This window comes from Oreochromis aureus, linkage group 1 (genome assembly GCF_013358895.1).
Source record: "Oreochromis aureus strain Israel breed Guangdong linkage group 1, ZZ_aureus, whole genome shotgun sequence".
In the NCBI taxonomy this organism is placed as follows: Eukaryota; Metazoa; Chordata; class Actinopteri; order Cichliformes; family Cichlidae; genus Oreochromis; species Oreochromis aureus.
In genome coordinates this window covers 30,425,040-30,437,790 of record NC_052942.1, presented here as the reverse complement: position 1 = coordinate 30,437,790, position 12,751 = coordinate 30,425,040, and the positions used below count along the sequence as shown (strand labels likewise).

Sequence of the window (12,751 nt, the reverse complement as noted above, 5' to 3'; positions counted from 1 at the left end):
GTGAGCTCTGTCTATTAGCATTATTAGCATTTTCAGCAAAAGCTAAACGGTCCTGAATATTTCTAATAGCTGTGAGCAGCTTTTCATACCACCCTTCCTTAATAAGGTACCTGACGTCAGAGAATGGGGCGGTGTGTGTACGCGTGTGCCTGAAAGAGAGAGAGAGAGACAGACAGAAAGGGAGAGAGAGAATACGAGGGGAGATGGGTGTCCCCTTTGCGCATGTGTAGACAGTGAGCTGTGCTGCGGTGGAACAGGGGCTGGAGACACACTGCTAGAGAGATGGCGCGGCACCCGACCGGAGCGCAAGGACAGTTGGTTGGTGGTGGGGGGGCTTGAATTATAAAGAGAATCAGAAAATTAAGAGAGTAATTGTTTTTTAAAAATATCAAGCAAAGGGGGATTCGGAAGAGGAGTTTTCATTCTGCAAAACAGCGTGCGAGGTAGGGGAATAATGAAATAGGTGAATGTAAGGACAGAGAAGAGGCAATAGCAAAGGAGGCTACTGCAAGAAAAAAACAACAACAAAAGAAATTTGAACTTTTACTGGACGTGAGGACTTCTGGACATCAGCTAACTGGGGTAGGTCAGATAGATGGTTTGTCCACAGCGCTGCCCGGATCATGAACGCACAGCTGTCGATGGAGAATATTGGCGACCTGCACGGAGTGAGCCATGAGTCCGTGTCCGGTCACGGAGAGCTGCTGAGTGGCCACAGTCCACATTCCCGTCCGAGCCCCAGGGGTTTAAGCCACCGTGCTATGGGCATGGCGACCCTGCTCGACACCGGAGACTATCACCCCAGCCACTCTGGACACCTGCATCCAGCCATCAGCATGTGTGAAGCCCCCCCTGGCATGAGCGCGAGCAGCACTTACACTACCCTAACCCCTCTGCAGCCCTTACCCCCCATCTCCACCGTGTCCGACAAGTTTCCTCCCCATCATCACCACCACCATCCACATCATCCTCACCCGCACCCGCACCAGAGGATCCCCGGAAATGTCAGCGGCAGTTTCACGCTGATGCGAGAGGACCGGAGTCTGGCGCCTATGAACAGTCTATATCCCGCATATCATCACAAGGATCCGTGCATGGGCCAGAGCCTCTCCCCGTTATCCGGTTCCGGTCTGGCCAGCATACACACGTCCCAGGCTGGCATCCCCCCCTACGCTCATCCTGGTGCCGCTATGCCTGGTGAGAAGATGCTCACCCCGAGCGGGTTCGAGGCTCACCATCCGGCCATGCTCAGCAGACATGCGGAGCAGCACATGAGCTCCTCAGCTGGTATGGTACAAATCAACGGCCTCCATCACCATCCGCACGCCCACCTAGGCGCGCAGGGCCACGGCCAAGTGCTGGGGAACAGCCGGGAGCAGGCCTCCGGGCCCGGGCAGCAAGGGGGCGGCGGTGGAGGGGGTGGTGTTTCTGGGGGACAGATGGAGGAGGTGAATACCAAAGAGGTGGCGCAGAGGATCACCACAGAGCTGAAGCGCTACAGCATCCCTCAGGCCATCTTTGCCCAGCGGGTCCTGTGCAGGTCCCAAGGGACCCTGTCCGACTTGCTGCGAAACCCCAAACCCTGGTCCAAGCTTAAGTCCGGCAGAGAGACCTTCCGTCGCATGTGGAAATGGCTGCAGGAGCCTGAGTTCCAACGCATGAGTGCGCTCAGGCTCGCAGGTGAGCGAAGCCTCGGTAAAGCCCCATTTTTGCTTTCATCTTTTCATTGATTTCCAAAGAAAAATAAACGATCGGCAAATGGCTGTAATCGGCACAGAAGGTCACTGGCGCTGAATGTTACCTTGTGCTGAGCAATGGAGAGAGGAATTGAAACTGGGCTTGTAGTTTGTTTTTTTCTATACTGGAAAAAAATATAGCAAACCAACTGTAAGACATTCAAATGCACATAAGAGTCACATTCAGGACTGGCGTTTTTTCTGTGCTGGATAGGTCTTTAAAAGATATGTATAACTTGTAATCTCTCTGCTTGCCTCCAGATGCTGGAAGTCAAATGATATCAGATTTAGGAAGGAATCGGTAAAAGTCAGCTCTGATTACTATAGATATGGCCTTATATATTTTTTAAACGTAGATTTATGTTGAGTGGTTAAATTCAACATACAGTCAGATAAACAACAGGATGAATTAGAGCCGAAAACAAACTTCACTGAGCTGAAGACCGTGCAGAGACTGGCCTGACATCAATACGCATCCCTTTTCTGTCTCTACACTGATTTTGGGGCTTGTGTGGAACAAGTACTCATGTCATTTTACCTCAAAATATCGACCGCTGGACTGTGTGCGTAAACTGATCCTTCTCCCAGAAATCGTTAGGAACGTGTTTATTTTGGTGTAGATGCAACCGATCAGCTCCTTTTTTTGGAGTTGCCCTTGATGTAAACACAGAGTGTGTGTGCACGTGTTTCTGGGAGTTTGTCATAAACCGAATCAAAGCGACGCCGGAGTCATGCATTATTTAGTTGGTGTAAAGAGGTTTGGTACTCTCTCTGGCAAAATTAGAGACTTCAGTTCCTCAGCAGAAAAGAACTGAAAAGAGCACGTGTTCGTGTTTAGCTGGTGAACAAACCCTGACTTGACTGAGGTTTCTCTAATTAACTGGTAGACCTCTGTATTAATTTGTCCCTGTGGTACGCACGAGTCAATTAAGGCGCCCAGCGAGGCCCAAATAGCACGTGCGCGTTCACATAGACCCAATAGATTTTTTTACGTTTATAGGCCCGATCAATGACCTACAAATGGGGCTTTTGTGCTTTTTGAAAAGTGAGGCTACACGGTGGAAAGTGCGCGCTTTTGTGCACGTGTATGCTCGCGCGTGTGCACACCAGTGTAATCACAATTGATTATTTTTCAGTTTTCCCATCTGCTGCTACTGATGTGTGTGTGTGTGTGTGTGTGTGTGTGTTTTGAAGATGAGATTTTATCAGTGGAAAATGAGTAAAACACACGCGCGCACACACATATTTGAAGCACACATATTTGATATTGCATTTGCATCAACAGTCTGTCATTAGTGGAATGAGCATATAATTAAAACTAAACTCAGACCAGCAGCATATTGACTTGTATCGTTAAAGCTCTGATTTTATTTTTCAGAGAAATGGATGTTCATACAGTCTCTGCAGGGAAAATTTAACAGGCCTGCTTCAGTTATTGTTGTATTTTTCTTTGTCGATGTTACCTAACTTAAAAAGAAACATATGTAAATTGTATAAACTCTTGTTTTTGTTGATTTTCTTTTATTATTGTGGGTGGGTTGGCAAAAAAAAGTACCAAAATATCAGTTGCGAGCTTTATTTAGAACATGTCAGATAAAGAAGTTGGATAATGGAGAAACGGAAAAAAATAGAGTTAAAAATTAAATAAATTCAGAATAAAATAGTCTGAGCGCCATTTTATTGATCCGTTCGTTCCTGTGTGAACTGGATATGTGATCTTGTGCTGAGGTAGATTTGATCTGTTCATTGATTTTAGGCTTCTGAAATTAATCTTGGGCCTTCTCTCGTTTTCCCACGTATTCAATTACCCATCTGAATATTTGCCTGTGTAGAATAGAATAGAATAAAATAGAATACAATGGAATATAAAAGTGAGGAGAGAACCCACTCCAGACAGCGCATTAGTTAGGAATTCATTACAGCTTTTTTTTTTTTTTTTTTTGTGCAAAGAAGCGGTGATTGCATAGACCTTTCTTGATGTTGGTTGTGTTTTCTTTCTTTCTTTTCTTTTCTTTTTATTATTCTTGGTGAATAATTATCTACATCCACTTAATCGCGATGTAGATTCTTGAAATAAATACACGGTAGGCTGAATCTTCGCTACGTTTTCAGCTCAGATGTCTGTTTGTTGTTCTCTGTACGGTTATGAAACGCGGGGCTTTCGTCACATCGTGTCAGTACACGCTGTGTGTGCAGTCTGTTTCAGTGTGTGGAGTTATCTCGTGTTTGTAATGATTAGCCGGGAGCAGCAGCTGTGTGTGTGTGTGTGTGTGTGTGTGTGTGTGTGTGTGTGTGTGTGTGTGTGTGTGTGTGTGTGTGTGTGTGTGTGTGTGATTAGCCCGATAACGAGGCCGTTGTTATGTTCCCATCGGTCCTGGGAAAGCTCCCCGTCTTCGCGGGCCTCCCGTGCCGGGGTCGGGCTCCTCTGTGCTGGCTCCTGCTGTCTGAGTGGCCTTCACTCGTGCTGATTTATTGCAACCCTTACACGAGGAGCTCCGGCCCTCTGTTAATATTTACCAGTACTGGAGACACCCGGCTGCTCATACTCACAATTATAGGCCCACTCCACTTTATGGTCATGCCAACAGGCTGCTTCGCTGTACTTTAGCACATGCTGAAGAAAGTGCTTGAAATTAGAAATCATGTATCATGTGAGATCTCAGGGGGGGTGTCCTCTTTTGATTTTATAATTCTAATCGTTTTTTAAAGTATCGTCCCTATACCGCATAGTGTTACTTAAGCTTTCATTTGGAGGTAATACATCAAAACTAAGGACAACAAGAGGAATAAAGTAGAGTTTAACGACAATATGTAGTGCTTTACTACAGTATAGAACGGGAAGTCATTTTATTAGTTTATTAGTGTAGGGAAACACTCACTGTTGTTGTTCTCCTCTACATATCCCCTTTTTTTTTTTTCAAAAAAGGTGTCTAAATTTGGCTGATCGAAGTTTTCAGCACGTTGTCTCGGGTTGTCTCATGAAATGCGTTTGTTTACTCCGTGCACTTTGCAAAATTAATCGGTGCTGGTCGGAGAATTGTTTTGTGGTTGTGATGTGTTGTTCATTAATTTCCCCAGTGAGCCCATATTTGGTCTCACCTTAGCAGCCCGCGTCTGCCCCCTCCTGGTCTCACCTCACTCTCTGTTTAAATGACTGGAGCTTGGGGTGTTAATAAAGAAAACTGTAGTCATATAGCAAAGAGTTCAGATTAACTGAAGTTTGACTTTTTATCAGATGGATTCCCAAGTTTTTGTTTTTCCAGTATAAAATCATCTCCAGGCCATTTTCTTTATTTATCTACGTCACCTGCGGGGGGACATTGCTTTCAGCACCGTGGACAGCGCTCATTGTTCTGGCATGCTTCCTGCTGATTGCTCTTCTTCTGGACCCACGAAACCTTTGGTCCCTGAACCAAAAGAGGGTCTGTCTGGTTCTAAGAGTCTAATTTTGCTATTATATCCCATGTACCTTTTTAAAAAATCTGAAATGAGGAGTTTTGACAAAAACAATAATAATAATAATAATAATGGATTGGATTTATATAGCACTTTTCAAGGCACCTAAAGCGCTTTACAATGCCACTATTCATTCACACTCACATTCATACTCTGCACTACTTCCAACAATCAGGCTGTTGTGTGATTCTTTCAGAGTAAATGATGCAAAAACCGTAATAGAAATGTGTCTGTGACAAATGTGGTGTTGATAAAACCTTTCAATTACCAGTTCTACTGGTTTAGTATCCAAAAATGTGAAATATGAAATAGTATCCAAAAATGTGCTTAGACCAGCAAAGAGAGTTTACTTGATTTCACCAAACTCAAACCACACACAAGCTACATCAAACATAAGGAAGCTTTCAAATCAGGCTGTGCATCGTTTACATTGAAGGCCAATATTTTATTAGAGCTAGCATGAAACACAACAAAAATATATGTTTCTTGGAATTATAGGAAATTAAAGAGATATGCAAATAAGAACTTGTGTATAATTTGGTTCTTGATACAACTGAATATTCTTCATGTTGGCATCACTTAAAACAAATTTCAACTGCATGTGTATCCATAGAACCTGAAAAGTCCATATCAGAGTAGATCCAAATTGACTTCTGTATAACGTTACACAGTAAAGAGGCTTGGATTGGCTTTAGATAATCACATTAGTTTAGCACATTTAGTCCCTAGAGGATTAAGTACCCCTGACCCTAATCCTATGTTATCAGAATATGTAATTTTTGTATTTTGAACACTGTTTTCTCAGGTCTTGACAATCAGGATACAAAAGGGAAAAATATAAATTGTCACATACAAAAGCTCTGTTTTACTTTTTATGAAGATACAACAATATTTTAGTATTAAAATTACTTGTCATCATCACTGAGGAGTTTGCAGAGTTAGAGTGGAAACCTACAACCTGCCTCCTCCAGCCTAATATTGTGGAAATGAACCAATTCATGGTTCAGGCCACACTCTTTACTCAGGACTTTTTAAAATCCCAGGATAAGTTGTGATTCTTGTTTTTCTGTCTTCTGCCCTCTCTCACAAATCCCCTCTCTCTTTCTGTATGTCTCTTTGCTGAAATCTCCACAGCATGTAAGCGTAAGGAACAGGACCACGGCAGAAGCGAGCGGGGAAATGTGACCAAGAAGCCCCGGCTTGTGTTCACAGATGTGCAGCGGCGGACACTCCATGCCATCTTCAAAGAGAACAAGCGTCCATCCAAAGAGCTGCAACTCACCATTGCTCAGCAGCTGGGCCTCGAGCTGGCTACAGTCAGCAACTTCTTTATGAACGCACGCCGCCGGAGCCTAGATAAGTGGGTGGATGACGGCTCTGGTCACTCAGCCAACTCTGGCCCCAACGCCTGCACCAAAGCCTGAAGAAGGACTGATTTGACCAACTCATGGACTGACTCAACCTCGGTGGAAAAGCTTTAAAACTTAAGAGAAACAAAGAAAACTTAAAAAAGACCTTGAAGCAACGTTTTGCCCTTAAACCTGTACTATATTGATATTTATAGTATCCAAAGATGAAAAAACAAACCAAAGACTTCTCCTTTGACCTGCTTTACAATGTTTGTTTTAGCAACACATTTATGTGTAACATACTGCAAAAAGACTATAGTTTTACTCCCCCTCACACACACACACTCGCTGTCACTGGTCTCTAGCTTTATTACACCCTCCCCTCACCTCCCCACCCAGTATGAATCTATCATTCGCCACTGTTATCTTTAATCTGATTGGTTGGTTTTGATGATGGGTCCCTAAACAGAGGTTTAATCAGCCTCTTGGCAGTCTGATCTGCAGTTGTCCATGGCCTCGAAAACAGCCAGAATGTGGAGCTCCAGTGGGATTGGCCAATCAACTTTAAAGAAAAAAAAATCCCGCAGGAGAGACTGGATTGTTGTGCAACCTTGTTCGGATCAGTGGAGCGGACTGTCTGACTGTTTGTCCAACTGTCTGTCTTTCTATCAAGCATTCCAGACAGACAGGGAAATGTCCATGCGTAGACTGCTAACCCTAAAACCAAAAGGTCCAACCCTAAACCAAACCAAATAGAAAAAAATGCCTAACCTCAACCCACACGGTAGTGCTTTCTTCCAACATGCTGAGGCATTGAATAATTCAAAAAAGAAAAACCAAAGCCTTCTACACCTTGAAGCCTCTTTTGCAGTTTAGAAATCAAACCACTTAAGAACATCCTATGAAGTAATTTGACCAAAGAATATATTTTGTAGTTGATAAAAGTATTTTTTACCTGTTTTCCTCCCTTACCTCCTGAGACAGACTGTTAGTGTGCTCCACGAAGAAGGAAATCATACTTCTCCTTCTCCATAGAACATTTTGAGTCATGTTTAAATATTTGCTCCCTGCAAACGGAAATACTCTATGGTATAACCCTAAAAATTAACTATTGATATTTGCCTTATAGATGCCTTCTTGGAAAGAAATAGACTATACCACTTTTAACTTCGCAGACACTCTCCTGAATTATGATCATTGTACTCAATGTTAAGGTTAGTCATTACAGCTACATCTAATCCTTCTAATCTGCTTAGCTAATGCCAGCAGGTTTAGTTCTACTTTATGTGTTCAAAATCCAGCACCTGTCAAAGACAAATCTCTTCAGTTTTCTATGTAAAACACAAGCTACTGGATCTATGTGTGGTTTTGACACTGTGTGAGGGAGACAGACAGCCTCTGGTGGTGCTTTTTAATAAGCACTTCATATGTATTTGATTTTATCTCCTCATCAAAGATGTTGGGCGGAGGAGATGATATCAATGATCAAATCACTTTCAGGCGCTTACACAGCAATGTCAGCTTGTCACCTGAATACGAAAGCACCCCCGCTCCCTGCCTGCTGCCAATCCACCCTGCACTCCCTCCCCTCCCTGCCTCAGCTCTCCTAGTAAGCTATGCATTTCAGCACTAGGAGGAAAGCACTACACAGGGCTGGCCCAGGGCAGCATAGCATTAGATATATTACGCTGGCCCCTTGCCGTCATCCTCCTCATGGCCAGGGTTAGCAGCTCTACATTCATCAGAACAAGCGCTGAAGGAGAGGCAAGAGAGAGCTGCTTCTTCTTTATCTCTGAGAGAAAAACCAAAAAGACGACAAGAAACCAAAAAAAAAATGTGTCAAGACCTGCTGATGTTTTATAGTGTGAACCAAAGATGCTACCTCACTCAAGTTCCATACGTGATTTTTATCACTTTGATGATACCAAAGATAACCAAAGATTTTTTCTCATTGCACGGCCTCTATGAGTGGTGTTCAAAGATGTGATGTATGTGTCCCCTCCCCCCTATCTCCTGTCTCTTTTTCCCTTCTCCTTTCTCCTCCTCTTTCTCCCCCTCCCACCTGCACTCAACCCATGCACCCCCGCTATGCGTGCTCTTGCTTCATCTGTGCTCTGATTACAGCTCCATAGATAGTCATACTGATGTAGCTATAGGCAGATGTGCTGAACTAGCCTTAGATACACACAATCAGCCATGCAGGTGCCTGTGGGGTACAACTACCTTATTAGTAATGTGATCAGTGGATGTTCATAACAGAAACACATTACTGTCTACCACTTTGTTGACAGAAAAGGCTTTTAGTTTGGTTCATTAATGATTTTAAATTTGCATCTGAAGCCTTACCCCACCAGAGCTCTCAGTGTTGCAGCTTTATTTCCACCTGGCCTGCCTGTTAGTGTGTATCTATAGGCTGATAATATTGATCCAACAAATAGGTCAGACATCTTCACCTTACAACAGGCAGACAACCTGACATAGCCATGGGCAGAGTTGATGACTCAACTATAGGCAGACATGTTCCTGAAAGTAGAAGCAGACGTGTTGCAATCTTTCTAAAACTCCCAGGACGAGTGCCTTGCTTGAACCAAAGTGTTAAACCGCTGTTGACCTCTCACCTTTGACTCTGTGAATACCTCAGCCTGTAGAAGGGCCACTACTGAAGAAACAATGAGAAGATTTTTTTCTTTAATCACACCGTGGTGCTTTCGCCAGCGCAACCATGCAATGAAAACATACCAAAGGAATTTTTGTTGTCCACTTCTACAGTTTAAACCAAAGGTCTTTGTTTATCCTCTCCCCTGCCCGCCCTTTATCCCTCCATCCCTCTTTCCCTTAACCTTGCTTGTCTCTCTGCTGTGTGTAGGAAGGTCCAGCACTCTGGCCGTGCATGTCTTTACCAATGTGTCTGAATACCTCATAGTAATAATTCCTTTGAGTTCTGCATTGAGACGTCTATCTGTGAGTTAGGCAGAACTCCACTTGTGTGGTAATTGTTATTGTTACTTCAAAAAGCTGTATGATTATCTATTTTGAAGTTGCTGTTTTTTGTTCTGTTTTGTTTTTTGGCAGAAGTGCTCTGTTTCAAGACATGGAGGACAAGTTTCAGGGTTGATGTAGGAAACTTTTGGGATGGAGGGAGAAGCGTATTTTTTATCAGACACTGGGTTATGCCAATATTATGATGGTAGACTATTGCTTTTACAGGGTAAAACCAACTGCTGTGATATTGTGTTCATATTTTCCCTTTTCTCTACTTCTGTGTTGTGATTTTAATTTAATTGCATTTTTGTATTGGTTAACCACTACTTTAATTTATGCATTTGTAGAAACTCTAGATTTGTATATAGTAGGTTTTTGGAAAAAAGAAAAGAAACAAAAAAGACCATTTATGTTACAGCCTTATTTCCCATGCTTAGATATAACAAAGGAGTAGTTTTTATTCTTCTTCAGCTAAATCCTAGCCGGCATTTCAATGTGTGTTTTAAACACTGCCAGAAACCAAGACAGTTGATTTGCCAATGCAGACAAAGTTATACAGGAGCTACTTTGTTGAACAGCTGGCAAAAAGCAGTGTGTACGTGTGTGTGTTTTTCTATTCTTTTGACTTTTTAAAAACACTTATTTTATGGGTATTACTGCACATCCAAAGATTTTTAAAACAAACCAAAAATTGGAAAAAAAAAAATATGTATAATGTTGAAAAGCACTGGCATTTGTGAGGTAGACTTGTTGAGTTTTGATTTGCCATTCGCACGGGTATAGAATGTAGAAGGCGTAGGGCTATGTAGGCAAGCTTACTCTACCATGTGGGGAATCTCCTGTTCAATGTACAATCTGAAGCATTTGAAACGAGGGCTGCAAGCCCTGCTCACTTTGCTGTCTCATACACAGAGTGAGGTGGAGTTTAGGCTGGGCAGCCGGTCTGCCAGGGGCTGTGCCGCGGAGCTGGGTCTGTTTTTATTGCCGTGGCACCGCCGCCTTGCTCCATCTAGTATCTGTTCTTTTGGTACGTACTCGTGTAATGACTATAAGCAAAGTCTAATAAAACTGCAAAGAACCTTACCAAGGAATCCGTGTGCGAGTGTGTATGGGGACGATTATTCGGATTGCTCTTCTGTTTTTCTGTCTGTGAATGTGAGCGTGCACCTCAAATGTCAAGTACTGCTGAAGTATGCAAGTTTGTATGTGAGCTCATTTGCATGCATCTCGTTGATTCTGTCGTTGCCCATTGTCTAATGTGTTTGTACTGCATATTGTCAAGCTTTTTGCTGATGTGTATGCATGTGTGTGGCTGACTGGTACATTTTAAAACAGTAGGTCTCTGGGTATCAGAGGCCCCACTGTTAGTACTGTTTCCTCTCTGTCATGTTCAGACAGCACAGAGTCTCCACGGACTAAGGGGTCATCACCAAAATGTCCATGACAGATTACATCAGGATGTTATGCATTCATTGTGTCTTGAATGAATAAGTACAGGTGCTTTAATTTTACATAAAAAGCCCTGTATATTGAACAAAAGGATAATGCAGCGTGGACCTATGTTTTCCTGTTTCCTAATTCATCTCTTATTATTTGTTTTGCCCATAAGGAGTTCCCATATGATGGGTAGCTTGGCTACAAGTCTCATAATAATACTGCAGCACCTAAGACAATCATCTGGATCTCTTACGCTGGGGAACTAGTTTCCCACCCGCAGAGGGGTGTCCTCCAGCTATTCATATACAAAGATGCTTGAAGGGTTTTGATAAACAAGCATATTTGTTGTCATAGACATTTAGGAATAAATTACAGTAGAAGTTCATTTTGCACTTGCATTTCAAAATGAAATCTCCTTGCTCTTGTCAGCTTTGTGCTCTTGTCAGACTCAATCTCTTTCTTTTGACCTCCTTATCAACTCACAGTGCTTCTTCAGTTTTTAGTCTGCGTGTCAGTGTGTGTGTGTGTGTGCGTGTTTGTGTGTGTGTGTGTGTGCGCGCGTGCGTGTGTGTATGCCAGAGAGGCAATACTGTCGGTGTTACTCTCAGATGTAAAACTCCACGTCTCATGACTTGATTTGTCATTGCTGTTTCCCAGGCTTTGCTACTGCTTTCTCAGTGCCGTGCAATATCATCTGTTGTGATTGCTAAGCAAATGATAAAAAAGAAAGAAAATTGAGAAGCAAGTGATGATGTCATTCAGCTTTTTTCAGTGTTCAAATGTTTCAACATTTCTGTAGTCACAAAAAGTAGAAAATAAACTGTTGGTATTTCCAGCTTCTGAATCTTTGCTGTTGTATTATTAATATTGTTATTTTAATTTTCTTTTTACTAGGTTTTGTCTTTTCTTGCTCAGACGGACAAATTGAATCAATAAAACTTCAAATTGAATCGGCGTGTAGGAAACATCCAGGTATATGAGTCTGTCTTGGATGTCAACCTGCATGACAAGTAGTTTTGGAAGATAGATCCTCAAGGTTAGAGGCTTCATTTGCACAGGCTTTGTCATCTTCAAAAATATATGAAGTTGTGTTTCTAGAAACATCTAGAATATATGTACACATGTTGCTGCAAGTATTAAACAGTTTAAACGAATTCACTGTGATACAAGCAGCCCAATCTGATGCATCAGCATTCGTACCGTGGGATGAGAACATGCTGGAGGGGTCACACACACACACACACACAGTAATGTTTACCTGTAACAAATGTGGATTGAAAGCTTTTAAGTGACAGATAAATTGTTAGTCTGGAAAAGTTCCAAAATGAACCACATTGCCACAACAATTAAAGTATAAAACACTGTATCTCAACCTGAAAGCCTCTGTTTTAACAAACCTGTATAACCTTCATTTTTTTCTAAATCTCCATGAGCTACTAACAAACAGGAGTCCGTCTTTACTATAAAATATGTATAACGCCAAAGAAACTAGAGTCACCAGTTCTTATTGCTAAAAATGTGAGTCAGACTTAAGCAGCCAAGTGCAGAAAAACAAAATGTGATTGCATCTGGGTCATCATTTTAACTTTCTCAGAGAACTACACGCGAATGAGTTTATTTATCTACTCTGTAGCCCATTACTAATTTAACTGAATGATCTCAAAGTGCAACAATAAAGTGATTCCCTGCATACAACAATGATCGTCAGTACCTTTCCAGGACGTGAATGACCAAAGGTTTACCTGAAGAACACTTTAACGTGATGAGATGATCAGTGCTTTTAACTACCAG

At 42.4% G+C, this 12,751-nt stretch overlaps 1 protein-coding gene across 2 annotated transcripts; it reads left to right on the top strand.

Moving 5' to 3' along the window:
• The first annotated feature begins 273 nt into the window (after window positions 1-273).
• onecut1 (one cut homeobox 1) lies at window positions 274-11,804 on the top strand. 2 transcript variants are annotated; one of them, XM_031743028.2, is made up of 2 exons: window positions 274-1,680; window positions 6,327-11,804. In XM_031743028.2, exons 1-2 carry the CDS (start codon window positions 624-626, stop codon window positions 6,614-6,616), a joined length of 1,347 nt encoding a protein of 448 aa, XP_031598888.1. In that variant the 5' UTR covers window positions 274-623; the 3' UTR covers window positions 6,617-11,804. The 2 variants fall into 2 exon arrangements, with proteins under 2 accessions (XP_031598888.1, XP_039468300.1); XM_039612366.1 differs by having other exon boundaries at window positions 274-1,695.
• The last annotated feature ends 947 nt before the right edge of the window (window positions 11,805-12,751 follow it).